This window comes from Alligator sinensis, unplaced genomic scaffold (genome assembly GCF_000455745.1).
Source record: "Alligator sinensis unplaced genomic scaffold, ASM45574v1 scaffold2020_1, whole genome shotgun sequence".
Lineage (NCBI taxonomy): Eukaryota > Metazoa > Chordata > Crocodylia > Alligatoridae > Alligator > Alligator sinensis.
Genome location: NW_005843181.1, coordinates 10,232 through 36,308, shown reverse-complemented (window position 1 = coordinate 36,308; position 26,077 = coordinate 10,232). Strand labels below are relative to the sequence as shown.

General features: G+C 54.6%; 3 protein-coding genes across 7 annotated transcripts in view; 1 reads left to right on the top strand and 2 right to left on the bottom strand.

Annotated features, from left to right (window-relative positions):
- ZNF512 (zinc finger protein 512) overlaps positions 1-151 on the bottom strand; it is a 25,870-nt gene extending 25,719 nt beyond the window's left edge. For all 4 annotated transcript variants that reach the window (XM_014526876.2, XM_025194307.1, XM_006037832.3 and 1 more), the window contains exon 1: positions 23-151. In XM_014526876.2, coding sequence (XP_014382362.1) covers positions 23-40 — 18 coding nt within the window. In that variant the 5' untranslated portion in view covers positions 41-151. The remainder of the gene's footprint in view (positions 1-22) is intronic.
- A 178-nt stretch (positions 152-329) lies between these two features.
- Positions 330-15,981, top strand: GPN1 (GPN-loop GTPase 1). Of its 2 annotated transcripts, XM_025194305.1 has the most exons (15): positions 330-485; positions 637-730; positions 1,972-2,011; positions 3,632-3,698; positions 4,686-4,723; positions 5,490-5,568; positions 5,671-5,765; positions 6,615-6,660; positions 7,443-7,589; positions 8,744-8,826; positions 10,482-10,521; positions 12,467-12,557; positions 13,037-13,114; positions 13,959-14,063; positions 15,329-15,981. In XM_025194305.1, the coding sequence occupies exons 1-15, from the start codon at positions 378-380 to the stop codon at positions 15,433-15,435; spliced, it is 1,218 nt and encodes a 405-aa protein (XP_025050090.1). In that variant the 5' UTR covers positions 330-377; the 3' UTR covers positions 15,436-15,981. The 2 variants fall into 2 exon arrangements, with proteins under 2 accessions (XP_025050090.1, XP_006037892.1); XM_006037830.3 differs by lacking the exon at positions 13,037-13,114.
- A 2,705-nt stretch (positions 15,982-18,686) lies between these two features.
- On the bottom strand, positions 18,687-26,009 carry SLC5A6 (solute carrier family 5 member 6). Its single transcript, XM_025194330.1, has 14 exons — positions 25,839-26,009; positions 25,346-25,397; positions 25,094-25,161; positions 24,735-24,889; positions 23,033-23,173; positions 22,662-22,791; positions 21,639-21,727; positions 21,427-21,539; positions 20,947-21,014; positions 20,783-20,869; positions 20,281-20,468; positions 19,859-19,962; positions 19,538-19,659; positions 18,687-19,321 (listed from the first exon to the last, which is right to left on the bottom strand). The coding sequence occupies exons 1-14, from the start codon at positions 26,007-26,009 to the stop codon at positions 19,163-19,165; spliced, it is 1,647 nt and encodes a 548-aa protein (XP_025050115.1). The 3' UTR covers positions 18,687-19,162.
- Between the last annotated feature and the right edge of the window lie 68 nt (positions 26,010-26,077).

Genomic DNA, 26,077 nt, shown 5'->3' with positions numbered 1-26,077 from the left:
GGGGGGGGACTCGGGGCCTTACCGAGCGTCGCCTCTTCATGGCGCCCGCGTCCGCGCCGCCACGTCATCACCCCGGGACGGGCACCAAAAAAAAAAAGGCGCGCAAGAGGCCCGGCGCGCGGCCGATACGTCATCGCGCGGTACCCCCTGACACCACAGAGACGAGAGGGTGGCGCCAGACAAGCCGCTTCCGGCAGGAGCATAGAGATCGACCCTCAGCTACCTAGAGCGTCCGCCAATGATTGGCTCCCGGGGACTGTGACGCAAATACGCGGCGCCAGCACTGGGCGGGCCCAGGAGACTTCCTGTCTTTTCTCAGCGGGCAACGCGGCTCCCCGGAAGTGCTCTGTCACCCGGAAGCGGAAGTGATTGGCAAGATGGCGGCGGCAGCAGCAGTGGGGGAAGCGGTGGCAGGTGGCCCGGAGCCCCCGGTGTGCGTGCTGGTGCTGGGCATGGCCGGCTCCGGCAAGACCACGCTCGTGCAGGTGGGGGCCGCACCCGCCCGGCTGCCTTGGAGGGGCAGGTCCGGGGGGGGCTGGCTCAGGAGGTCCTGCCTCCCTGGGGCGGGACGGGAAGGGGTGGGGGGCGCTTTTTGTCCGTCTGCCTCATCCCCCGTCTCGTGCCATCTCGCCCCAGCGGCTCGTCGCGCACCTGCACGGCCAAGGCGCCCCCCCCTACGTCATCAACCTGGACCCCGCCGTGCACGAGCTGCCCTTCCCCGCCAACATCGGTGAGTCGCGCGGGGGGCTGGGGGAGCTGCGTGGGGTGTTCCCAGGGGACCCGCGCCGGGGCTGGCAGAAACGGGCGTCTCCATAGAGCAGCCCCCTGAAGCACGGAGCGATGGGCCATCCCAGCTGCGGCTCACAGCCTCCCTGGGTGTGCAGCCCCTGCACGGCGGCGCTTCCCACGTCGAGGGAGCCGTGGTAGCGGAGCGAGCCAGGATGCCCAGGTGCGCGTCTGGGTGCACCTCCCAGGTTGAGGGAGACTCGGGTATCGTGTGCTCTTTGCTACGATTTGAAACTGGGGCATGAGGCTCTCGTTGCCTGATAATCCCCAAATCTTCTTGTTCTGTCAGCGGGGGACAGGCGGCCGTGAGGCAGCGCACTGGGCCGTTTTCTCTAGCATCGGGAAGGGTTGGGTGCCAGCGCGATGCTGTTACGGAAACAACTGCACTTCTGAGCCTTGCGTTCGCCCCCTCTTCGGCTTTCATCCGTTCCCTGCCTCAGGGTGGAGATGAGACATGCACACGCGGGGGCGGGGGCTACAGTCACTTCAGCAGGTCGGATTTGGGCTCAGACCCTCTCCATGGCGATCTGTCAGCACACAGCTCCCTGAAATTAAAGTGTCGCATATTTCACTAGCTTAGGGAAAAAAGCATTTTGGAGAAATCAAAGCTTGGAAATCATAAAAGACCCTACACGTACCTCGCTCTTCCTCAGGCGTACTCTCGTGGAGCTGGAGAGGCCCGGTGCTTTTAGGTGTCTCCCCAGAGCTGAGCCTCTATCAGCCTGTCTTCCTTGGCAGTAAGGGTGGGAGCAGGGTAGCAAACAAACTTGTAATGCTGGGTGAGGGGTAGGAGGAAAGGATTTTGCAGCAAAATGAACAGGCAAAAGTAATGGAAGATAGTTATTGTTTGACAGGGCTCCAGAGTGCTGGCCCCTACGAGGCAAATAACTGCCTTTTTTTACCATTATATTTAGCCTTAACCGTCCTAAAAGCAAGTCTACTCCAAGGGTAGATTAGCAGGCATGGCAATTTGGAAGTCTGTTCTGCGCAGTGGGGTGGGTTTTACAAGTGTACTGGGACAGCTAACATAGGTGAACTGACATAGTCTGCCGTGAGACTCCTGTCACTGCTGCTAGGTCCCTGCACCGAGCCAGGGAGGGGAGTAATTGAATCTCTCCTCTTTCTGTTGTAATAAGAACGTATTCGGTTAGTAGAGTGGTCACGTGCATCACTTTCTTTTCCTAGATATCAGAGATACAGTAAAATATAAAGAAGTCATGAAGCAGTATCCTTTTTTTGGTCTAAGGCTGCATGCTGAGCTGCTCTCCTGGGCGGACTTGAGGCCTGTGGGTTGGGGTTGATCAAAGGATTTCAGCTGGGAGCAGGTTTGAAGAAAGAGAGAGAGAACTTTGCTTTGGCTGGTTGTGTTTTTCTTGGAGAAGGTACGGACAAACGTACCTGTGTAGTAGGAGCTGCCACCCAGGAGCCTTCTGTAACTGTTACCTAAGCACAATTCTCTACCCCATAAATGAGCTAAGTTGTCATGAGCAGGGATCCTGGTTTTCTCTATTTAAAAATGGCAAATTCTCTTATTAACCCCCCCATGGGCTTTTTCTGCAATTAAAATGAAATGCCACTATATATAGAGGTATCAGTTGAAGGCTTATTGATATATTTACAATTTTAAAGCAGTTTGGAAGCCTACCAGTGCCTCCAATCATCATTATAATAAAATACATTCTAAATACCTACATATTTTGGCATTTGATTTTGTGTGTTTTGTCATTTAAAATCAGAGTTCTTCCTGCCCCCTTTGCTCGCTAGGGCACTGCCCCACCCCCCCCTTGCGGTGCTGAGCACCTCTGCTATGCCAGTGCCCCATACTAAATCCACAGCCCCCTGGTCCTGCTGATGTCCCTGTCTCCCCCCCCCCCAGCCCTGCCAAAGGGGGTCCCCACCTGTCAGGGCTATGGGGCCAGGTACCCAGGTCCACAGGCGCCTATCTTTCCCCCAGTAGTGGCCAAGCCTCAGCTGCCGTGGGAGGTAGCAGCCAGAGCAGAGCATGGAGCCCAGCTTCCTCTCCCTCATAGGCAGTATTGCCAGAGCAGAGCCTGTGGAGCGGGGCTGATGGGCTGCCAGCACAGCAGGGCGGGGAAGTGCAGTGCTGCCACCAGGAGCCCTGCGCCACCGTGGCGAAGCGCCCCCTGCCCATCCAGCAGCAGGAAGTACAATTCTGTGCTGCCACCCTGGCTGGTGCCAGGTGGGCAGGAAGCGCCTCCCCCTGGTGGCATAGGGTCCCTGGCAGTGGCACCTAGTCCCCTTCTCCGCCCTACCATGCTGGGTCCTGCCCACTGGCTCACAGAGACCCCAGGGGAGGGCAGCAGGGCAGGGAGCTATGGGCCTGCAGCAGGCAGACTGCACTTGCCCCCACCCCATGCAAAAACGGAGACACATCCCCCTCCTCCCCCCGGAAGTGTGTGCAGTGGCAGGGAACCAGCCCACCCCCCAGACAAGCTGCCCATGGTTCCATCCTGCTCCCCAACTGGGCCCTGCAGTCACATGTTGTAGGCCCCCCACACTGCTTCAGCTGGGCAGCGCCCTAATTCTGCCCAACTCCTTCCCTTCCTCCCTCCCTCACTATGAGGGCCTCAGTGAAGCATGTAGTGCAGTGCCCCTGTTCTCATCCGGTATGGGCGTGAGGTCGCATGGTGGCCCTGTCCCTTTACATTGATGGCTTCGCATCACTTGGGACCTAGGCTGCTAGGTCTCCAAGGCAGAGAGGCTTTGTCTTGTTGCTGGAAGGTGACCAACATTGTCTTGGACTTTCAAAGTCTAAGAACTTCCAGGTTTGGAAACCAAGCCTATTAACATCTACAACCATCTTCTTCCTTAACAGCATGTCCAGATATGGACTGGGCCCAAACGGTGGAATTGTGACCTCTCTCAATCTCTTTGCCACAAGATTTGATCAGGTACTGAGCTTTCCATATGAGGCCAGGCTGCTTGTTACTATGAGACAGCACGGCTTTTACTAGTCGGTCCCGCTATTTTCCGTGTGTAGAAGTCAGAGGGCCATTCCCTCTTGGGGGATTAGGAGTTGCCATAAAGAGAAATATGGGACTGGAAGGGGCCTCTGAGGAATCTGTTCCTGTCCCCTGATTTTGCAGGTAAGTAACTATTTTCCTAGAGTCCTCCAACTTGTCTGCTCAAATCTCTGTCACACATCACAGCCTTGAAGCATCTAATGAAAACTAAACTCACCCTGGACAGGTAAAAAGCAAGGGACGGGTGACAACAGGTGCTGTCAGTGCCCTGCCACTGTTGGAGCAACTTGTTAGTTCAAGCTCAGATCTTCCTAGGAAGAGAAGTGAGCTCTGTTCTGAGGCTGAGTGAGTGCAGCCTGCGGTACCAAACCATGTTACTATGAACTGAGTGTGAAAAGCTAAGCTGGAATCTGGCCCAGTGAATTGAGAGCAAAACCCTGAGGAATGTGTGCTGGAAAGGTGTAAACCGGTAGAGCCCAACTGAGCTCTGCTTGGAACATGGAGCTGCTGTGGTATCCTGGCTTAAGCAGGAGGGAGAACTTTACCCAGGAAACAGATTGTTGGGATTGCTGTCAGGTTGTGCTAGAACTTCTTTAAAAGGGTGAAAGCAATTTTTCAATAGCTGTTAAGTTTGGTTAAGAATGACAGTTAAAGGACATTTCTGGACATTTTCCTTAAGGTTCCTCCAGCCAAAATAACCTGTGAAATCTCAGTTCTTAAAGTCATGCAGATCAATATTCTTTATTTTGAGCTTTTCTGGTAATGAATGCTTAAAGATTACCATGAATATTCATTTTATGCACATATGTAGTTACATGATTTTAATTTATAGTCAGCATAGTTTATCTGTTAGTAAAGAGTTGCTTAGCCTTTTACCAAAGACCTCTTATAGATTCCTTTTTTTTTTCTCACCAGGTAATGAAGTTTATTGAAAAACGACAGAACACATCCAAGTAAGTAAATTCTGAAAAAAAACACGCTATCCTGATGCCCCTTGAGGGAAAGCTACTTGGAAGAGTTCCCACATAGGAGCTTTCTGCGAGCAGAGTTCTGCACTTCGGAAGTGATTTGAGCATATTTAGATGCAGGCACTATTTGTTACTTAGGTGTGTGAATTCCACAAGAGTTACAGGTTGAAGCATAGTCACAAGTTTCAGTTCATCAAAAGGGAATAATTCAAAGTCTTGTTCTCCTGGGCGCGCACACTGTGTGCCTGAGAGAATGCAGTAACAGTCTCAAGTGTGAGCAGGCATTGTGTGCTACATGCCAGTTGGCTTTCTGTGTGCTCTGTGTTAGTTATACATTTAATGGAGGATTTGATGAGCAGTTAAACCAGCATTCTGGTTTATTTCTAACACTTGTGTGCAGAGGGATGGTGGGGCAGAGGAGTTCTAATTGAATCTAGTGTTGCCTTACTTCACTTTTATTACACCTTCATCCTTCTAGCTGCTGTGTAAGTACACAGAGTTCAGTTCCTGTGCTGAAGAGCTTACGGTCTTAGCTCTGGTAGACTGCGAGCAATGGCTTTGGCTTTCATACAAATCCATAGAGAATAATGAGTACCTTTTGCTAACACCTTCAGAACCTTCCCATATATCAGAACTCCTCTGTGGATCTGTAGCAACATTGCTTGTGATCTCGCTGTTCTAACCTCCCTGGCGGGACCTGATGCTCTCCACTAATTCTTCCTTTGTTTTGGCGGGGTTGCCATCTTCCCAGGTATGTCCTTATTGATACACCAGGGCAGATAGAGGTGTTCACCTGGTCAGCCTCTGGCACCATCATCACTGAGGCACTGGTAAGTGCACTGTGCACAGCCTGAGTATGTGTGCGCTTGGGCATGGGGCTGTGGGATGTCATGCCCTGCTGAACTAGAACTTGTTTTGTCCTTTCCCCTCAGGCTTCCTCCTTCCCTTCAGTCGTCGTTTATGTGATGGACACATCTCGCAGTACCAGCCCAATCACCTTCATGTCCAACATGCTGTATGCGTGCAGGTAAGAAACTGGGGTCCTGGCAACCCAGCACACGTCTGCTCAAAACTTCGTCTCTTCCACACTGCTGCCATCTGCAGTGAGGGACCATACTTGTCTTGGTCAAGTTTAGTATGTTCTTGCCCCAGTCCATCAGAGTTGCTCTGGGCATCTTCCCCAAAAAATGATGCAATGCCAACACCATCTGTCATCCTTTTCACCCTGGTTCTTTCAGATAAAACCCGTGCAAGGGCAAACTGCCCCACATCTGCTACTCCAGGGTTCTTGCACCACTGAAGTTCCCAGTTCAGTTCTTGTTAGACTTGATCCAGGGCCAGTGTTTTCTGCTGGCCTGACCCAGTGCAGCAGGTTCTCTCCTCCCAAGTGAGAGCCGACCTGTCCCAGTATTTTCTATCTAAAATAATCCATGGATTGAAAAACAAGTACAGTTGATCTGTAGGTCTCTTGAGTGGCTGGAAATCACAGCTCATTCCACAGATGTCACCACAGCCTACCTGAGGTCCAAGTCTAAATGACTTATAAAAAAAAATGCAAACTAGCAAAAAAGTCAGCACTGAAATCACAGGAAAGTACTAATCAACCTCAGTCATGCGTGCAGAGGGCAGGCTCTGTTCTGTAGACATGCTTAAAATGTCCCTTTCTACATTTTGGTGCTCAGCAGTTCAACTTTGAACTGTGTTCTTGACACGCAGTCTGGTTGAAAGAGATCTGCTTCTCTAGTTGAGTCAGAAGTCATTGTTCCCGGGCTCTGTTTTGTGTGCAGGTCTGCCTGCCTTGCACTTAATGCTGTGCCCAAATCTGTAGCTCGATTGTAGCTCGATGGCCTTTGACATGTTTTTCCTCTCCTTTCAGTATCCTGTACAAAACCAAACTGCCTTTTATTGTGGCTATGAACAAGGTAGGTAGAACCTCTGTCTTGTCTGTGCTCTAGCTGGAAAAGATTCTGGCTCTGCTTGTTTCACAGCACTACATTCATCTTTCAGCAGGGATCCTATTGCATGGGGGAGTGAATACTGGGTACTAAAGGGATCTTAATCCAGCAGAGAAGCAGAGCAAGATCAAGTGCCTGGAATACCAGGCAGATTTGAGTTAGAAATTAGATTTTTACCAATATGGGTGATTTAGCTGTTGGAACATTTCACCAGCTGTTGGGTGTAATCTCATCTGGTTGATATTTTCACGTCTTGGTTTGATGCCTTCCTGAAAGATTTGCTTTTATGGGTGGCATGTGTTATTTGAGAGGCCAGATCTCATGGTTCCTTCTGTCCTTGGGGCCTATGAATAGAAGGCTTATTTCTGATGAGGAAAATTCAAGGTGTGGTGACTGTGCATGCCTAGGCCTATAATATGATTATACAGGCAGAGCAGTGTTGGGGCACCACACAAGCATAGGAGTGTTTCCACATGGGTCAGGTGGTGGGTTCTGGCAGTCCTACTCCCTTGATCTCTGAATGCACCTTGAAACTGGGGGGGTGTCAGGCTTTTCTGATCTTCCTTGAATTTAAACAGGACGAACAGAGTGCAGGAAACCTGGCTTCAGAGCACTGACTGTTGTGGATGGTTGTGAGCACTTGGTAACTGGGGTATAATAAGAAAAGCCTTTATTTGAGTCTTCTCTGTTTAGGTTCTGCAAAGTGCCCAGGCTAATCCACCTCTGAAGCTTCTCTTTACTCCTTCTAGACAGATATCATTGATCACAGTTTTGCAGTAGAATGGATGCAAGATTTTGAGACCTTCCAGGATGCCCTGAATCAAGAGACCACATACGTCAGTAACCTGACGCGTTCCATGAGTCTGGTGTTGGATGAGTTTTACAGCTCGCTTAAGGTAAGCATCCTTCCTTGCTCACTGTCCCCACAGAGGGGTCTCTTCACTGCTCTCATCTCTGAATCCCTTGGTTGAGCGCTGGACAATGAGTTATGGAGGGGGCCAACTTCTCCATGCCATTCTTCAGAAAGCAAAGGGAACGTACTTATTCAAAGTTACTTTATGCTAGCCAGGGCAGGGTGCTGGAGGGTATGATGGCAGATAGAGCAATTTAAATTTGTGGGAATAAATCACCAAAAGAAAGGAAAGGGTGAAATAAATTAGACTTTAAGAAAGCAGTGTAACAGGAGAAAAAGGTGTCTTCGGGGTCTGTTTTTAAATGCCTTCTATCCTAACAGGTTCAGTTCAGTTCAGTTCTGTACAGTTTGCTGGAGTAGATGAGTTTGGGGACAGGCTTAAAGAATATCAAATCCCATACACCTATTATCCAAAGAAGATCCCTTCCCTACCTCTTTGGAAGATCAATCCAAGCTTAGCAACACCAGGAACGAGCATCCTGCTTATCAGGAAATGCCCATGATCTTGTAGCTATAGAGCAGGGGTTGGGAGCCTATAGCCTGCAGGCTAGATCCAGTCTGCAGAGCAGTGACAGAAGGACTTTGCCCATATCACACTGGGGGGGAGGGGAACAACTTGAGGGCTGCCCTCTAGCTCTGTCCTCTACAGCCACAGAAAATAGTCTCTCTCCCTCCTCTTTATAAGCACTAGGAAAGTGTATAGTAAGGCCCCCATCCTCGCCCAAATGACTGGCTTGTCTGATAATCAGGCAGAATCGGTGGGCATGACAAGCAGCAACGGTTCACAGGGAAGAGAGGGAATAGGTAACAGCAGTATTGCGGAGTCAAACTGTGTAGTGATGTGTCCGGGGCCTTGACATGTTGATGTTAATGACGTTGGTATCGGCAGGTCTCAGGAGGTGCTCCCTAATTAAGTTTCCCCTTGCAGCTGTAAGTGAGGGTTGGAAATGGTGTTTTGGGGCTTCCTTTACTTACTGAGTGCCACTGTAAACACACACAGCACTGGACCTGGCTCAGTTAGCCCTGTCCAGTCCTGTTGTTTCTGCGGTTTCTGACAGGGATCTCCATTTTTATCTCCTCTTTGAGGTTCTGTGCAACTCAGTATGACCTGTGGGAGTCTCCTTGTGTTTCCTGCAGGTGGTGGGTGTTTCTGCTGTGCTGGGAACGGGCCTGGATGAATTTTTCGTGCAAGTCTCCAAAGCTGTAGAGGAATACGAGAGGTAAGGAGGCAGTCTCCCATGGGGTATCTTGGGGCCCAGAACACTGCTGCATTACTGATTCATATACCGCCTCCTTTGATTTAAAGGAACGCTGACCCTTTGCTGTCCAGCTGGATTCAGATATTTGTCATATCGGATAAATTGCATCAGATATCTGAAGCAGACCCTTCAGCCCACCTCTTCCACTGGTGCCACAGGGTAAACTAGTCTTGCATTGTGCCCAGAAGGCTCACGGGGCTGGACTGTGATGGACGGGGGGGACCATGTTCTCCAGTCCCATCCCCTGTGCTGATTGTAGCTGTTCCACTGTCAGGCTGCCATGGTGTTGGAATAGACCTCAAAGGCCACCTGATACAACCCCGTGCAGAAAGGCTGTTCCTAAGTTATCCCTGCCCAGTGCTGATCCAACCTCCTTTCAAAACCTCTAGTGAAGGAGATTCACCACCGCCCTGGGCACTCCTCTCCACTGGAATGGACTTTTTGGCAGCTTTCTGGGTTAAACCCAGGCCCTGGATCTCTCTCAGGAAGTCTGCAAGGCACTAAGATGTATCGTGGTGTGTTGAAACGCTAATGAACTGGGAGCCAGCCACTTTTCACAGCAGCTTTGGCTTCCAGATAGTCCCAAGGTGTCATGCCACAAAACCTGCTCGTGTTTGCTAGTCTTGCTACTATGTTAGTTGAAAACTATTAAGGCCAAAGTCAGTAGGCCGGTCTGTGGCTAATTGCAACACAGAGTGCAAATACGAAGCATCTCAAGATCATTCAAAGCTGGGAATTTGTGTGGTTCTGCTGCTGTTGCTCCAACATGAATTGCTAACACAAGCAAAGAATTCTTCTCTCTGAAAGCCCCCCCACTCCCTCATGTCTCTAGATAGCTAATGATGTCACTTCTTTTATGGGCACCTGCCTTTCAGTGAATGGTTAAAACCAGCCTGCAAGTGGTCGTCCTTCACTGGGGGGCACCGTGCTCACCTTTCCAAGATGCATAGTTATACCCCATGTTCCTTTCTTTTTCTCCTTCAAGGCCTCTTGCTTTTCCAACCTATTGCAGGACCCATCCAGATCTCCTTGTTCTTTTCCTTTGTTGGGCAGTCTAAGACTTAGTGGCACCTGAGGGGCCAAAAATCAGTCTCTCCCTCCATTCCCCACCTTTTCCAGCACATTTCACTCAGCCGAGATCCAGAGAGTCATTAGCATCTTCACACTTTTCCTTTCAGTGTTTGCCATATTGCTCTTTGCAAGTTCCAAATTGTGTTTGTGCATAATCAACAAACCATGCCCCATGGCACAAACCGTATTGAATTTTCTTCATTTACTTAACAGCAAATATGGTTTGCATACAATTAAATGAATGCTAATTCTTTCAGAAATGTAGAGTAGTCTAATGCCCAGGCACTACAGGCCTTAAATAGTAAGCTAAGCCCGCTATCTCCTGCTTCACCATTCCAGCATGTTTCTTTTAACACCTCTCTTGAGCAGGGCATGTTGCTGAGCCTGTTTGCTCACTCATTAGAAGGGTCTTATGGATAACTGATAAATTACCCCATCTGCATCTATGATGTGAAGTATTATTTAAACATTGCATTACTAGAACTGTTTCCAGAGGGTTTGGTAGCGGTTATTTGAGTAAACACATGGAATGTTTCTCTTTTCAGGGAATATCGTCCAGAATACGAGCGTCTGAGGAAAAAGCTGGTAAAGATTTGTCCATATTCACTGTTTTATGCTGTAGTTGGAGCACCACCTCGCCCATTCCATCCCTTTCGTAGAGCCTCAGTTTCTTAGAGCAAACTGGGATGTTCTTAAAGGGCCTCAGACTGGTTGTGAATTCACAGGCACCCGTCTTGCCATTCACTGCTGCGGTAACTGTTTAACCTACCAATCCTTGGGGTAAAAACCCTTTCCTGGGACCCACCTTCTGCCTCTCCCTGCCTGGGTTTTGTCTGGTACATGCTCACTTTGTGCTCTGTCTTTTGTACAAACCACCTTCCAAATGGTGCAGTACTAGGAATTGCAGGCAGAAGGGCTTGGACAGAGTGTCTTGAAGCTATACAGAAGGCAGAGGCAGGACATTTTTGCAGTGCCTTTTCTTGGACCAGCTGTATAGTCGGGAGCACTGTTGAAAACAGTCATTCTAGGGAGGTGGCACCTGGAGTTCTAGTCACTGAGGCCCAAGGAGGGAGGGAAACTGTGTCTGCAGCTTTCCAGAGTGACTGGCTAGAGCTTGTGGTGGGTCTCTGCACAGCAGCTCAGCGTACTCAAGGGGTTAGTAAAGGCAACAGCCGAGATGGAACATTCAGGCCTGTGACCTGCGTAACGGAGATGGAAACACCTGCCGGTCTCCTGTGGCACGTGCAGAGTTTGCTTTCTAGCGTGAGCCTGCGGGGTTCCACAGCTGCCTCTTCCTCCAAGCCGCCTGCTTCTGCTTGTACTCCTTGAGTGTCTCCTTGTAGTGTGCAGGGGTGTGTGCAGGGACTGATTGCCAGGCAGGTAGGGGGTCACCTGCCCCACTAGCCATAACATTGGGCGATCACAAAACCTGGTTGCGTACTCCCTGAGGGAATCTACCACCTCAGAGTAGCTGGTCTCTCTGGCTTGCCTTTCCCCACCTGCCTTATGGAGTACAGTGCACTCAAATGCCCTTGAGCATAAGATGATGTTTGTGACCCTGCAGCATCCTCTGGCTGCTCTCCAAACCCAGGATTGGCCCAGCTTGTGGCAGGCCTGGCTTCTGTTGGTCTGTTTTCTGGTACCATGTAAAGCAGTACAGCCTGTTCCATGGTCAGGTTGTTGGTGATCCCACCTGGTCTAGCCTGAGTGAGGAGTCTGTGTGGACACCCAGCAGGACTAAAGACAAGACCTGTCAAAGGGTGGATGAGCTTTCTGCAAGCCAACAACCAACCATACCTGGAGAGGAAATGGACGCCACCAGGTTATTCTGCTCAAAGAATCACCAGTGATGCAAAGCAACTCAGCTCATAGCAAAGGAGAGTTGTTACAGCATCTGAGGTGCCCCAGTGGTCACAGTGGCCTCAGGACTGACTTGACTTGACTTGTGGCAGGAGGGAATTGCAGGCAGATCAAGTGTTCCAAGTCCCTTGAGCCCAACTCTACTTCTGTTGGCCCCAGAGGGACTCGGTGAAGTTGCTCTGCTCTGTTGACATGGAATGGATTGTCCCTCTTTATGCTTTGGGTCCTGGCCACCCAAGAGACACCTTTCTCCAGGCACTGTGCATTGCTCCCTCCTGCTGTATTCAGCTGGGGGGGAGAAGGATGGGAATTCCTCAGTCTGGAAGTGGCGGGTAACCTTCAATCAGGGCATAAGGCCTTCCTGTAGACCTAGAGTCATAGGGCTGGAAGGGACCCCGAAGGATCATCAGGTCCAGCCCCCTACATGAGTAGGAAAGACATCTGAGGTCAGGTGACCCCAGCCAGGTGACTGTCCAGTCTTCTCTTGAAAGACCTCTAGTGTCTTTTGACCTCTAGGGTCTTCTCTTGAAGACCTGGGCTTTTCCCTAAGGAGAGTGATGGGAGGGAACTCCTTGAGCATGGGATGGTGTTTTGCTTGTGTGTTAGAGGCATTGTGAGACCTATGGTGGGTGTTTGCATTAATCGCACGACAATGGTTCTATGCGTGTAGGAGAAGGCCCAGAGCAAGCAGCAGAAGGAGCAGCTGGAACGTTTGCGAAAAGACATGGGCCCAGTGGCAGTGGAGAGCACCTCACTCGCAGGTACAAGAAGCGCTTGGAGGCTGATTGGTGTCACCTGGGTGGGGGGCATCTGGTGAAAATGCTCTGGGAAACTCTGCAACACACATGGAAAAGCAGCTTCATCTCGGGTTAGGATGAGTGGGATCCACACCCCCGTGGAGCAGGCCGGGCTCATGTCTGGCACATCAGCCCTACTGTGAGGCTGGGGAAGAGGAAGTGTTGGTGTCTAGATAAGAACTGCCACTCACTGGGTCAGACCTAGGTCCATCTTGCCCAGTCTTGTGTGTCACATGGCGACAGAGAGTAGAGGCTGGACGGGAGAGCGATCTGGGTCTGAGCAGGGCTTTTTTCCACTGTTCCTCTCTCACTTGCATCCTCCGGTATTTAAGGTCTAAAAGGTCTGATTCAGAGGCTGTGCCCCTCACTCCCATGCTAGATAGAAATGAATGCCCCTTTCCTCCAAAAATTGACCCAATCTCATTTTTTAATCTGGCTGCCAGCTTTTACGCTTCAAAAAGGATGTGGAGAAGTCAGAGAGGGGCCAGAAGAGGCAACAAAGATAATCCAGGGCTTGGAAGGCAAGTCCTGGAGGAGAGGCTGAAGGAGCTGGGCTTGTTCAGCTTGTGAAAAAGGCGCATAAGATGGACCATGACAGTAGTCTGCAAATCCCCGAAGGGCTGCCAGGGAGAAGAGGGAAATCCCTTGTTCTCTCGCTGCAGAGAGGAGGACACAGAGCAATAGCTGGAAGTTGCAGCAAAGTAGGTTTAAGTTGGAGATCAGGGAAGAGTCCTCACTGAGCTGTGAGGCAGTGGAACAGATGCCAGGGAAGCGGGGACCCTCCATCACTGGAGGTTTGAGGAGAGGTTGGACAGCCACTTTTAATTCCATGCTGCGTAAAAAAGAACTTCCTTTGTTACTACCTGCTAGTTTCACATCACAGCCCTTAGCTCATGTATTGAGAGAGAGTCAGTAATAAAGCCCTGCTGACTCTTTGCCATTTAGTATTTTGGAAACCTTTATGATGATCCCCCCATGTCTAAACTGACCCAGGCCTCTTTAGTCTCTGTGTATGGAAGCTTCTCTGTGCCATTGATCACTCTCTGCCCTTCCCTGCACCTTCTCTAGTTCTTCCATCTCCTTCTGAGGTGTGGGGACCAGACCCGGGCACCGTCTGCAAGGTTTGGGGTATTTATGAGAGTGTGGCTATACTAGAGAGCCATGCCCTGGAAGGTTTTGGGGAGGGTGACATTTATATCGCTGATCTGGCTCTCACTTGGTGCCCGGGATGGCACTGTGTTGCAGACTGCCTGTGAGCTTCAGTCTCTGTCACCAGGGGCAGGTGCTTAGATGGGGAAGATCTGAGGGAACTGGCTTCTGCTCAGCATGAGTGGTTCAGCTGAAGCTGCTTCTGTTGGTCTGCAGGTCCCGCTGACATGTCTGCAATGGGCCCCTCCGATTTGATCCTGACAAGGGGAACGTTGGATGATGAAGAGGAGGACAGCGATACCGATGACATCGACCATCAGGGTAAGGAAGGCTTGGAGCTGGGGCGAGCGATGAAGCTGCTTGTGGGCAGGTGTTGCACAGGGCTGCCCCCATAGATTCTGTCTTGAGCAGGGGGCTAGATGAGATGATCTGGTGAGGACCTTGCCAGCCCAGCTTTGCTGCAGACCTAGAGGAGCCCTTGCAGCATTGAGTCTTTGTGGAGAGACGTGAGCCAGGGCTGCAGGACAAAGCAAGGTTCAGAGCTGAGGTTCAGAGCATCAGTTTAGTTGAGAGGTTGGTTGGACAAAGGAGAGGCAGGGACAAGAGGGAGGCAGACAGCATTGTCTGCAGCAGATCAGCATCAGATGGGACCATTCAGCCATGTTTCTGTGGGAACGATTTGAGTGGTGGGTGTGAGAAGGAAGGGAAGGGGGCTTGTCTGCAGGTCTGGTCAAGGTGGGTCTTGAAACGAGCAGCCTGGCAAATCACAGTGAAATCGGGGGCTGAGGCACAGTGACGTGTGGCTGAGTGTTTGCTGGTGGAGCAGGCTCCTTTCAGTCCGTCTTGGCGTCCATGTCAATCTGAGGATCCAGAAAGGGGCAATAAGTGAGCTAGCTAGCCCTCTCTGCGCGTAGGCCTAATCTCCAGAACATCTGTTTTGGGCAGTGAATTCTCAGTCTGGGTGATCCTAACCCAGTCCCCGTTGGGTGTCAGGACCCTTCTCCTGGGCCTCATTTAGTCTGCATCTGCTGGCTTTTATGTGATGAGCTGAGTTTGGGGCACAAGGATGCTGCCAGGTTTAAAGCCAGCCAGAGGATGGATGTTCTTGGGCAGCCTGCAGTTAACCTATGGAACTCCTTGCTGCAGGCGGCTGTAGAAGCAGAGCACAGCCAGGTCCCAAAGGGATTGGACGGGTTCCTTGAAGATGGGACCATGGGAGCTGTTGAACAGAGCAGTCAGGGTTGTGGCATCCCTAAGTGAATGCTGGTGCCAGGATGGATTACTAGAGACATGCCCTGCTTGTGTGCTGCTCCTGTGTGCGGAGCGCTGATCTGAGTCATTGCTTGGGTTCTTTGGCCTTTGAACAACCCATGAGCTCTTCCCATTTCTGCTGAAATCTGCCTCTACCCTTCCCCTCTTCACTTCTCTCTGGCCTCCTGGGCTTGAATGGTCTGAAAAGATTTGCCAGGAGGAGTCTGGTGTGGAGGTTTCCCACAGTGCTCTGATCCATGCCCAGCACCATAATTGCAGGCACTGAAGCCACGTGGGAGCTGGAATGAATTGTGACCTTTTCCTTTTCTCCCTAGTCACTGAAGAGCGCCATGAAGAGCCAGCCTTCAAGAACTTCATGCAGGAGACGAGGATGAAGTACCACGAAAAGTGCGCTCGGGGAGTGGGAGACATCCAGAAGTAGGAGCTTGGAGCCCTTGAGTTGGAGAGAGGACCCAGGGGAGGGGCCTGGGCAAACCCAAGCTCAGTGCTGAGCCCAGTGTCTGCAAACCATGTCCCTGCTGTTCCTCTGTCTGCTGGAGCTCTGCCCTCAGAACCAGGTACTGCCGGGACTTGTACACCCCAGCAGGGCTGGACTTCACCTTTATCTGCTCGTGGCCAAGCTGCATCTGCTGGGGGCTGGCATTTCCAGAGGGCTCAGAATGGTCATCTGAAGTCTTGATCTGTTGCCAGGTCAGCACCTTCATGCCAGCCAGAACGCGTGGTTTCCCTTGGGGGCAGAGAACAGGCAAGGCCCCTGTTGGAGCCCTCCTGCGGGCCTGTCCCAGAGTCAGCGTGATGGGGCAAGACTCAGTTTTAAATATCCTGGAGCTGCAGAGTCTGTTGGTGGAAGGGCTCAGCATTGCATCTTCCCAGAATGTGTCGGCATCTCTGAGCGAACCCGCTGTAGCTCATGCCGCTGCAGGCCTCTGCCCCACACCCTATTTTGTAATTGAAAGTATTTTTTCTATGGTGGAGCTGATGGAGTGGGGCTTGTTGTAGAGGGAGTCGCCTCGGGGTGTTGGCCCGTGAAGTGGAGTGGGCGTATACACATGCTTTTAGCCTGCTCCTTTCCTGGTGTGCCGCGGCTGCTGCCACCAGGCACTGCTTTTCTCAGTCCACGGCACTGTCTGGTAGGTGACTCGGTGCGGGCTGTGCTGCTGGCCCAGGGCAGGGGGACCCTGCAGTACTGGAGGGAGTTCCATCAGCAGCTCTTTGGTACAGGGTAGCGCCAGCCTTGGGCTTTGACCAGACACCAGTTGGCTCCAGATGGGATTCCCCATAGCCAGTGCTGAAGCCTATTGGTATCTCCTGGGGGGTGCAGTGTTCATGGGGCAGTGGGTTCCTTGGAGCCCGTGCTCCCCAGAGAGGTCCCATGCCCTGTGAAAGGCTCCTCTCCTCCTGGTTGAGGTTGCCTGCTCCTCTCCCAGACCCTCACCTCACTCAGGTGTCCCTCCTGCCCCTTTGCATCCCTCAATCTTCCCTCAGACCCAGTAGTTGTTCCATGGGGGGGTCCCCATCGCTGCAGTGACATCAGGGCACTGATGCTCCCTCCCCTGCCAGCAGGGGCTGGATTCTCCACCTCTCCTGCAGGATCTCAGCCGTTGCATGACACGGTGGGGGACGGTGCCCAGGGCAGAGATGTAGCCCTCAGATTTCTTGGGTGCTGATCGCAGCCAAGAATTCCTGGGAGGAGCTCTGTGCTCACCTGCCACAGCCCGACTAAATGGGTCCTCCCCACAGAGGGCTGGGCGGCCCCTTGCTTGCCACCTCCTCGCTGGGGACAATGGCTGAGGGTGCAGGCCGCTAGTGGTGGGGGTGGGATGGTCTCTGGGGCATCAAGTCGCAGACTAATTGCAAGCCCCTGGCACATGGCTATATGGCGGGGGCGGGGGGGTTATGTGCTCCCATGCTGCCCCAGCTCAGGGGACTGATGGGCCCTGCACCTATGGCCTTCCCTTAAGCTCAGCTGCTCCCAGCTATGCCATCTCCAAGCCTCAGCCCCTGCATTGTACATGGGCTTCACCCCCTGCCTTTTGCCACATCTTTGTTGGCATCCCTAGCATCAGGACGCTCCAGCCCTGCTCCTCAGAGTAGCTGGAGACAAAGCTGTGTGCAGATCCCATGCAGACAGACCCAGGACGAGAGCAGGAAATTCAAGGTGCTGTAAGTGCCCCAACCTCCTGCCTGCCCTGGTGACCCCTGCCCTGATGCTGCCTGCACTGCTCCAGAGACTGGGCTGGGCCCTGCCATGGCTGGAGGAGGGAGACCTGGAATCAGGCTGAGCTCACAGCTAGTCCAGCTGTGCTGGGAGCAGGGTCACCCCTCCCACCTTGCACCTGATGCTTCTGTGCCCCCTCCCAAAAACCCATCTCCTGCCATCCTCTACTCCCAGCACATCTGCATGTGGCCTCAGGTGCTGCCTACCTCTTGCTTGACCAATCTCATTTCCTTCTATGACCAGGTGACCTATCACCTGGACAAGGGAGAAGAGATTGATGTCATATATCTTAACTTTAAAAAAGCCTTCGATCTGGTGTCCCATAATCACCTTTTAGCAAAACTGGCCAAATGCGGCCTCTGCTTCACCACAATCCTCTGGCTGGAAAATTGGCTCCGGGGTCGGACCCAGAGGGTAGTAATTGATGGAAGTCACTCATCGTGGTGCCCTGTGACCAGTGGGGTCCCCCAAGGCTCTGTCCTAGGGCCCATACTATTCAACATCATCAGTGATGTAGACGTTGGTGTCAGAAGCAGACTGGCCAAGTTTGTCAATGACACCAAACTGGGGTAAAGCATGCACACCTGAGGACAGGAGGGTGATCTAGGCTGACCTGGACAGGGTCAGGAAATGAGTGGACGAGAACCTGATGTTTAATACTGAAAAATGCAAGGTTCTCCACCTTGGGAAGGAAAACCCGCAGCATCCTTATAAGCCTGGCAGTGCTACGCTGGCTAGCACTACGGACGAAAGGGACTTGGGGGTCATGAACGACCACCAGATGAACGTGAGCCTGCAATGTGATGCTGTGGCTAGTAAAGTGACCAAAAAACCGGCTTGTGGTCCTAGATGTTTCTCCCGCACAGCTGGCTTGTGTCCATAGATGCTTCTCAAGCAAATCCCAGGACATCATTCTCTCTTTGTACTTGGCTTTGGTGAGGCCGCAGCTGGAGTACTGCGTCATTTTGGGCTCCACCATTCAAAAAGGATGTGAAGAAGCTTGAGAGAGCGCAGAGGAGAGCCACGCGCATGATCAGAGGGCAGGAAAACAGACCTTATGATGAGAGGCTGAGACCCACGGGACTCTTCAGTCTGGAAAAGTGCAGGCTCAGGGGGGACCTGGTGGCCACCTATATCAGAGGTGTATATCAGGGTCTGGGGGGACGTCTGTTCACTAGAGCGCCCCAAGGGATGACGGTCACAAACTCTGCAGTAACCGATTCAGGCTGGACATAAGGGAGAACTTCTTTACTGTCCAAGCCCCCAAGGGCTGGAGCCGGAGGTGGTTCAAGTACCTACTTTGAACTCCTTCAAGCGAAAAGTGGATGTTCATCTTGCTGGGATCCTATGACCCCTGTGGACTTCCTGCCCCTGGGGCGGGGGGCTGGACTCCATGACCTTCCGAGGTCCCTTCCAGCCCAAATGTCTATGAAATCTACTCCCCCCGGTCATGCAGGGTCAGGTACCCACACCAGGATGCACAAAAACATTTATTGAGGGAAACAGGGGGGTTGGGGATGGCAGCGGTGGGGAGAAGTCTACTGGGGCCATGCTAGTGGCCCGGGGGCAGGAGAGTGTGCTGCATGGCAACCAGCTCCCCCTTCTGACTGGCTCCTAGTCACATGTGTGCATGTACACATGCGTGTGCACCCATATATTGGGGTGGGCAAGAGCCCAACTCCATCTTTGGTCCTAACTCCGTGTAGTGGGTGCAGAGATGGGACCGAGGCTGGCTCCCAGCCCCGTTCGCAGTGTTTGATGGGTCTCTTGTGAAGCCCTGGCTACTGCAGACCCTGGCCCGGGAGCCCCCGGGGGGATGGAACGGATGGAGCGCAGGCCTGTTGGTCTGGGGCCAAGGCCTGGCCCAACGGGTCTAGGCAGGGAAGACTGTGCCAGCCCCACAGCCCGTCTGCATCTCCTGCAGCTGAGCTCAGAACGATGTCTCCTGCACCACACAGGTGGGAACGGCGTCTGCACGGGCAAAGCCTTCACCCTGCTCGCAGCTAGCAACACCGGCCAGGGGCCCGTTGGGCAGTCCGTTGCTGGTCTTCTGTCCAGCAAGGCGAGCTGGGTCCATGCCGCTCATGTCCTGGGCAGGGGAGAGGTGCGTGAAGGGGGCAGACATGCCTCTTCCTGGACCAGCCCTAGCCTGGCTCAGAGGCCCTGCTGGCCCTGTCCCATGACACCTCAGTGCCTAGGGACAGAGGGCCTAGGGCCCAGGACCCAGCAAAGCCGAGGGCTCCAGCACTAGATGAAGCCATTGCAGGAAGGGGGGGCAGGCTGAGGAAGCCAGCTCAGTGCTCACCTGCATGGAGCTGCCCACCCCACAGCTCAGCTGGGCCCGGTATCTGTGGGGCAGGCAGTGGCACAGCTTGAGCAGGACGGGGTAGATGGTGCGCGGGTCCACGTCCTCTCCCCGCATGGGGCCTGCAAGGTGGAGGACGTCCCATTGAGCTAGGCCTGCCCCCCGCCACCCAGGAGGATCAGCCCCAGCGCACCAGGGCCAGGCCTGACTCCCTTCCCCTGCGACGAGGGTGCCATGTCATCCCTGGCCACCCGTGCACAGCAGTTGATCCCCTCTAGTCCCCCGGAGGGAGGGCAGCCCCAGCCCACGGGGTGGGCATACCGGTGAGGAAGGAGACGAGCAGCCCCACGACGATGACGGTGGTGGAGTTGTGGGCGCTGTACCACAGGTAGGACAGGCTGTAGAACTTGTGGAGCCCCGTGCGGCTGCGGGGGACAGCAGGACCATGAGGAGCAGCAGGGACCCTGACCCAGACCCTGCTGCACTCCTTCCCCTGGAGCTGCCGCGGCAGGGTCAGCAGCGGGGTCTGGGCTCCCCTGCCCCAGACCCTGCTGCCCTCCTTCCCCTGGAGCTGCCGCGGCAGGGTCAGCAGCGGGGTCTGGCCTCAGCCAGGCCAATTCCCCCCACAAGCCAGACGCATGCCCCTGCCCGCACCCCGGGGCCCCAGTCCCATCCCCAACCCCCTCCCCCCACGCACATTTTTGCAGCTCAGGCCCTCCAGACAGACCCCCACCGTCCCTCACCTTGGGGGGGCAGTGGTAGAGGTCAGCAGGGTCATCATGACCGCTGTCGTCAGGTTGCCGTTCGGGGGGAAGCGGGTACTGTTGGATGCCGGGGGGGCCGCAGGCGCCGCCATCATGTTGAACACGAAGCCCCCGATGCCGACCCAGAAGGCCATGGCCAGCCCTGCTGCCAGGCCCACGATCGCGCCCTGCGCAGCACTGCCGTCAGCGATAGGGCACTGGGACCCGTCACCCTGCCCCACTGCTCCTGAGCACCCCAGGGCTGAGCGCGCCGTGACGGAGCTCAGGGAGTCGCGCCAGCCGGGGGTGCGTGCACGCCCTTCCCCCAGGGGCAGCTTTCCAGAAGCTGCCTCCAGCCCAGCGCAGTGTTCTGGGCCCCGGGAGCCACCGTGCCGCCAGCTGCAATTAGTGCAGCAGGGCAGGACCCCAGCTCCACCAGTGCCCTTCACCCCTGCGCTTGGTGTGAGGGGCCCCTGCTGGCAGCGGGATTGGGGGTGCTCACCAGGGAATTGGCACATGGAAAGAACATCCCGAGGCAGAAGACGCCGAGCAGCGGGCCACCCACCATGCCGAAGATGCTGATTGCAGCCTGCAAGAAGAGCGCTGGAGGGTGAGTGCAGCACAGGGCACAGAGCCCAGGGACAGAAGGATGTAGGCAGCTCCTACCTGCAGCACAGAGCCCATCATGGAGGAGATGTAAGCCATTCCCAGGCACACCAGGCCATAGCTGAAAGCTGGGAGTGAGGAGATGGAAAGGTTGAAGTCTGCCCCTTTGCTCAGGCTCAGACTGGGGATTTCCCCCTGCTCAGACAGATGTGGACTGGGGGGTTCTGCCTTCTTTTGCAGCCGGGGCACAGCCTCATCCTGGGGTCTCTCGATGCACTGAACGCCCCTGGCAGCAGCAGGGCACTGCCATCCTCAGCCCCTGTCCTCCCCTGGGCAATGGGGTGTGTGGCGGTGTGCAGGGCCAGGATGTGGTGTCAGAAACAGCTCAGGTCCAGACAGGACTGATCCTGCCTAGAGCAGGGGCTGGATGAGCTGGGACCTCTCCCGCCTGGCTCTGCTGTGATGCCAGGCAGGGTCTGGCACTGGATTCGGTGTCTCCCCCACCCCAACCTGGTGCAGCGCTGGGGCCGCGGGACTCACCCAGCACCTTGGAGAGCAGCGTGGCTTGGGACTCGCGGATGCTGGGGAAGTGGGGACGGATCAGGTCCTCCATGGTCACCGTCGCCAGGGAATTAAAGGCTGAGGAGATGGTGCTGGAAGCCGAAACAACACAGCTGGGGGCTCCCGTGACCCCGGGGGGGGGCAGCAGGGGCCTGCCCCTGCCACTCTGCCCCAGGGCCCCCCACACTCACCTCAAGGAGCCGCTGAAGAGGCAGGCAACGAAGAGGCCGGGCAGGCCAGGCAGGCCCTGCAGGACATCCATGACGAAATAAAGTACCATCTGCAAGGGAAGGGGGTCAGAACAGGCCCTGGCAGGGCTAGGGGGGGGCTCCCAGGGACCGGGAGGCAGCCACGAGCAACAGCATCACTGCACCGGGGTGCAGAAGCTTCCTCCTTCCCAGGAGCCCCAGCGCTGGGGTGCAGCCCTCCCAACAGCTGGCTCCAAGGGAAGGGCAGGGGATGGGTGTGCCCTGGCAAGAGGAGGGGGGGGGAGGAGGAGCAGGAAGACATCACGTTGATGCTTCCTTTATAAATCCATGGTGTGTCCATGCCTCGAAACTGCCCAGCTCCAGTCTCCGCGCCGCCAAAAGGAGAGAGAAGAACTAGAGCAGGTCCAGAGATGGGCAGCGAGGGTGATAAGGGCTATGGAGGGGCTTCCTGTGAGCAGAGACTAAGGCCAGGCCTGGGCAGCTTAGAGAAGAGATGCTGGAGGGGGGACAGAGGGGTTCACACAATACCACATGGTGAAGAGAAAGTCACTAGGGATTTATTTTAGCCCGTCTCTCACTGGACAAAAGCAAAGAGACACAGCAAGACACTAGTAACACCAGGCACTTCTTTTCCACCTAGTGGGTCACTAAAGGGTGGAGCTCGTGGCTACCAGATGTGGGGGAAGCTGAGAGTGCAGCCAGATCCACAAAGGACTGGACATGTGCTGGGAGGAAAGGGGCGTCAGTGGCTGTGGGGCAGGGAGCGAGGGGCACGGCCTGCAACAGACCTGCCTGGACTCTGTGCTGGAGGCTGCAGGGAGAGAGAAGCAGGGAAAACCCTGCTCAGACCCCATCGCTCTCCCTTCCAGCCGCCACTCTCTGCCAGCGTGACAAAGTAGCTTGGGCAGGATGGACCCGGGTCGGACCCGGTCCAGGGCAGCGCTGATGTTCTCAGGCAGCCCCGTTCCGCCACGCCGGGGCCCCCGGGACGCTGGTGGGGCTCACCTGGTCGGGGGAGGCTAGGCTCTGGGCAGCTGTGAGCGGGTGCTCCTGGTTGTAGGCGAACATGACGAGGCCCATGACGCAGCCAAGGGACAGCACAATCTGCTGGCAGGGGAACACGGCATAGCAGGAGCTGTGGGGAGCAGCGGGGCGTTAGGGCGGGCGCGGGGACAGGACGACTCCCTGGCCCGGAGCTGGGCCTAGCCGGGAGGAGCCAGGGGTCCATCGCTGGGATGTTCCAGGCCCCAGCACTTGCCCCCATGGGACCCCCCAGCCCAGGCCCTGCCCAGCTGCCCTCACCGGCAGGGGGGAGGGGAGGGGAGCAGGGCAGACGGCGATGTGCGCGCCAGGCACGGCCCGTGTCCCATACTCACAGCACAGCCTCCCTCTCTGAGCGGGAGCTGAGGTAGCGCTGCACCTGCGCCTGATTCACGCCGTACAGCGCCAGCATCATAAAGACACCGCCGAAGGCCAGGGTCCAGAAGGTATGGCGCTCGTAGGGGTCTGGGTTCAGGCTGCGGACAAAGGGCCAGCGTCATGGATGCCCCTGCCTGCACTGGCCCCCCAACTCCTTCTCCACCCCACACCCGTGGTGCACGTGAAAACTGTGAAAGCTTGCACAGCATCTCTTGCACAAAAAATGCAAGACAATGGCTGGGCCAAGACTGGGTTGTGGTAACAAGAATGCCACAAGAAAATCAAACTCTGCTAAATGGCTGCAGCCCATTAGGTGTAAGAGAGCGTGGAGTGCTTGCGGTGCCCAATACCAGACCCGGGCCATAAAATAACAACAGTCATACTAACAGTCCTCAGCCGTCTACCACACCTGAGCCTAAAAAAATAAGTGGTGGTTAAAAGTATTGGCAGAGACCTAACACACTCATTACATAAGTGTAACGAGACTCGGAGAGCAAGCCAGAAAGCCAAGTGGCCTGGGGAGAAACCTGCAAACTACATCTACATCTCAGTTGAGCCGCACGTCACTAAAAACAAAAGAACTAAAATACCCACTTCAAAGCAAAGCCTGAAGGACAGCCAAGGTGCACTGAAAACATGACTGCAAATATATCCTGGTGAACACACTCCCCCTTTGATTAAGACCTATTTCCCAAAGCAAACATTCAATATCCGTCTAAAGTTTTATGCTGAAATCAGTCTGTGTGACTGCATCTAACCTACCTCACACCTACTGTCTGATCCTCATTGCCTCACATTTGCGTTTATTAATCAAGGCATATTTCTCAAAATAGGCAGTCAACAGCTAAGTGTTTATTATGCCAAACCAGTGTATTCTCCCGAAACTCACACCAATGGTTTCTGACCTTCGCTGTCTCCAGAAGCCATTTGATGCAGCTATTTATTAGGCTCCTTTATTAAAATAACTACTGAAAAATAGTATTCTGTGATCAACTTCCTAAAGGTCTCTCATGCAAGCAACGCCCATCCTATTTGATTCCAAACTGATCAAAACCCGGCAAACTTCACAAACACACAAACAGGATACAATTGGAATATGTTAACTCTGTCCTTGCCTGCTTTGTTCGGACTCTGATTAACCATCTATAAAGAAGGACTGCTTTGAAGCTATACAATTAACGGTATAAAAAGCAAGACAGAACTGCCAGCAAGGTGCGTATGGTCCAGGGAAGATCACTTGTGGCTGGGTGGCACGATGGCTTCTTGAAGGATGCACACTGCGAGGCTGTACAAGAACGGCTCTGCCTGCATTGGGTAAAGTTCCCTTTGCAGCTAAGACAATACAAGGACTAATGGCTTGTTTTTTATTGGGGAAGAGTGTTTTTCTGTCATTTAGTTTTGTAGCGTGTTGGTCATTATTAAAGCAAGCCTTTCTGCTCTTCGTCAACCGAGCGTTGTGTCAACTCGCAAAGAACTAGATTAAAAATTCGGTTTCTAAGTGCAACACCCGTCTGACCAGGGCTGGGCTGGCTGCTACGGCGGGGCTGCGGCAGGGTCCAGGAAGCATCGCAGCGACCCGAGCCTAGGCTGCCACTACTGGGGGGAGCTGGGGGGTCCCAGGGGACGGGAGTGTCACTGCCTGGGTGTGTTGGCACTTACTCAATCCCTGAGATCCTGTCATGGGCGGCCGCCACTTGCCAGACCCGCCCCATGCCGCCCACCTTCTGGGTGCCCACCACGATGACAGTCAACTGCCCCACGAACATCACCAGCGTCTGGAACACGTCGGTCCAGATCACGGCCTTCAGCCCACCCTGGGGGGGACAACACACCGCCCGTCACCGCTGCTGGCTGCCCGGGCCCCTTCCCACCCGCGCACAACCCAGCAGGGGGGCTGGGGCAGGAGGGGCCGTCCTTCCCCCAGGGCGCGTGGGCACCCCACAGGAGGCCCCTCATCCATCCCACTGTCCTGCCCCACAGACCACCCCCCCCCCGGCTGGGGCAAGGGGGGCACTTACCAGGGTGGTGTAGAGGGCGCAGACGAGCCCCATGGTCAGCACAGCAGCCCAGAGGTCAAAGCCAGTCACTGCAAGCAGAAGGGAGGTGGGGGAGCAGCACTCGGCGCCACCGGCCGCGCTAGCACGGGGGGCTCAGCAGAGCCGAGCACGGCGCCAGGGACAGACGGCACGGGGCCTGGGTCCGACAGCAGCTGGAAGCACAGGAGCCCCCACCCCGCAGGCCCCCCTCGTGCCCAGCAGCCACGTCGTTACCTGCATTGAGGGCCAGTGCCGGTGTGTACAGGACGACTCCCATGTAAATCACCTGCCAGGGAGAGAAGTCGCAGCGGTGACATTTTTAATGGCTGCAGGCACAGCCAGTCCCTGCTGGGAGCCCCCAGTGCCCCACACTGCTGCAACGGGTGGAGGCTGCTCGGGGGCACGGGAACAGGGCGTCCAGCAAAGCTATGGTGAGGGGCAGAGCCGGGGCAGGCGGGGGATGTGGGCCAGACCCCCCAGGCTGCACTGGGTCCCCTCAATCCCAACCTGCGGCCTGCCCCCCTCACTCAAAACCTCCCAAAGCAGAGGGTCCTGGTCGTGAGCCGTTGCACCCCTGCCCACGCTTCCTTAATTCTTAGCTACACCTCTGGGAATTATGTGCACAAAAATTCAAAGTGATGTGCCAAGTCCCAGGGGCTGCACATGGAGGCACAGGGCCCACCCAGCTCGACGGCACGTGGACTGGAAGCCACGGGGAGTCACGCACCATCGTGCTGGGCAGGCTCTGTGCCTCCACACGTGGCTTTCTGCCAGAGCCGGTCAAGCCCGGCGGCGTGCAGCTCCCACCTGCGGTGCCACAAGCCCCATGCGCTGGCACGGAGCCAGCCTGGTCCGATTCGAAGGCGTGCGCCAGCAGGCTGGGCCAGGCCAGCTCCATGCCAGCACATGCAGTCCCTGGTGCTCAGCTGGATCCGTGCGCTGCCGGGGGTCTCTGCCTGCAGCAGC

Bases quoted from the DNA above. Each gene is read 5' to 3' on its own strand.
- GPN1 (XM_025194305.1), top strand. From the start codon at position 378: ATGGCGGCGGCAGCAGCAGTGGGGGAAGCGGTGGCAGGTGGCCCGGAG. The intron at 486-636 runs GTGGGGGCCGCA...ATCTCGCCCCAG, and splicing joins GCAAGACCACGCTCGTGCAG to CGGCTCGTCGCGCACCTGCA. The intron at 731-1,971 runs GTGAGTCGCGCG...TTCTTTTCCTAG, and splicing joins GCCCTTCCCCGCCAACATCG to ATATCAGAGATACAGTAAAA.
- SLC5A6 (XM_025194330.1), bottom strand. From the start codon at position 26,009: ATGGAGCTGGCCTGGCCCAGCCTGCTGGCGCACGCCTTCGAATCGGAC. The intron at 21,540-21,638 runs GTGAGTGTGGGG...TTCGGCTTCCAG, and splicing joins CTCTTCAGCGGCTCCTTGAG to CACCATCTCCTCAGCCTTTA. The intron at 19,660-19,858 runs GTATGCCCACCC...TCCACCTTGCAG, and splicing joins GCTCGTCTCCTTCCTCACCG to GCCCCATGCGGGGAGAGGAC.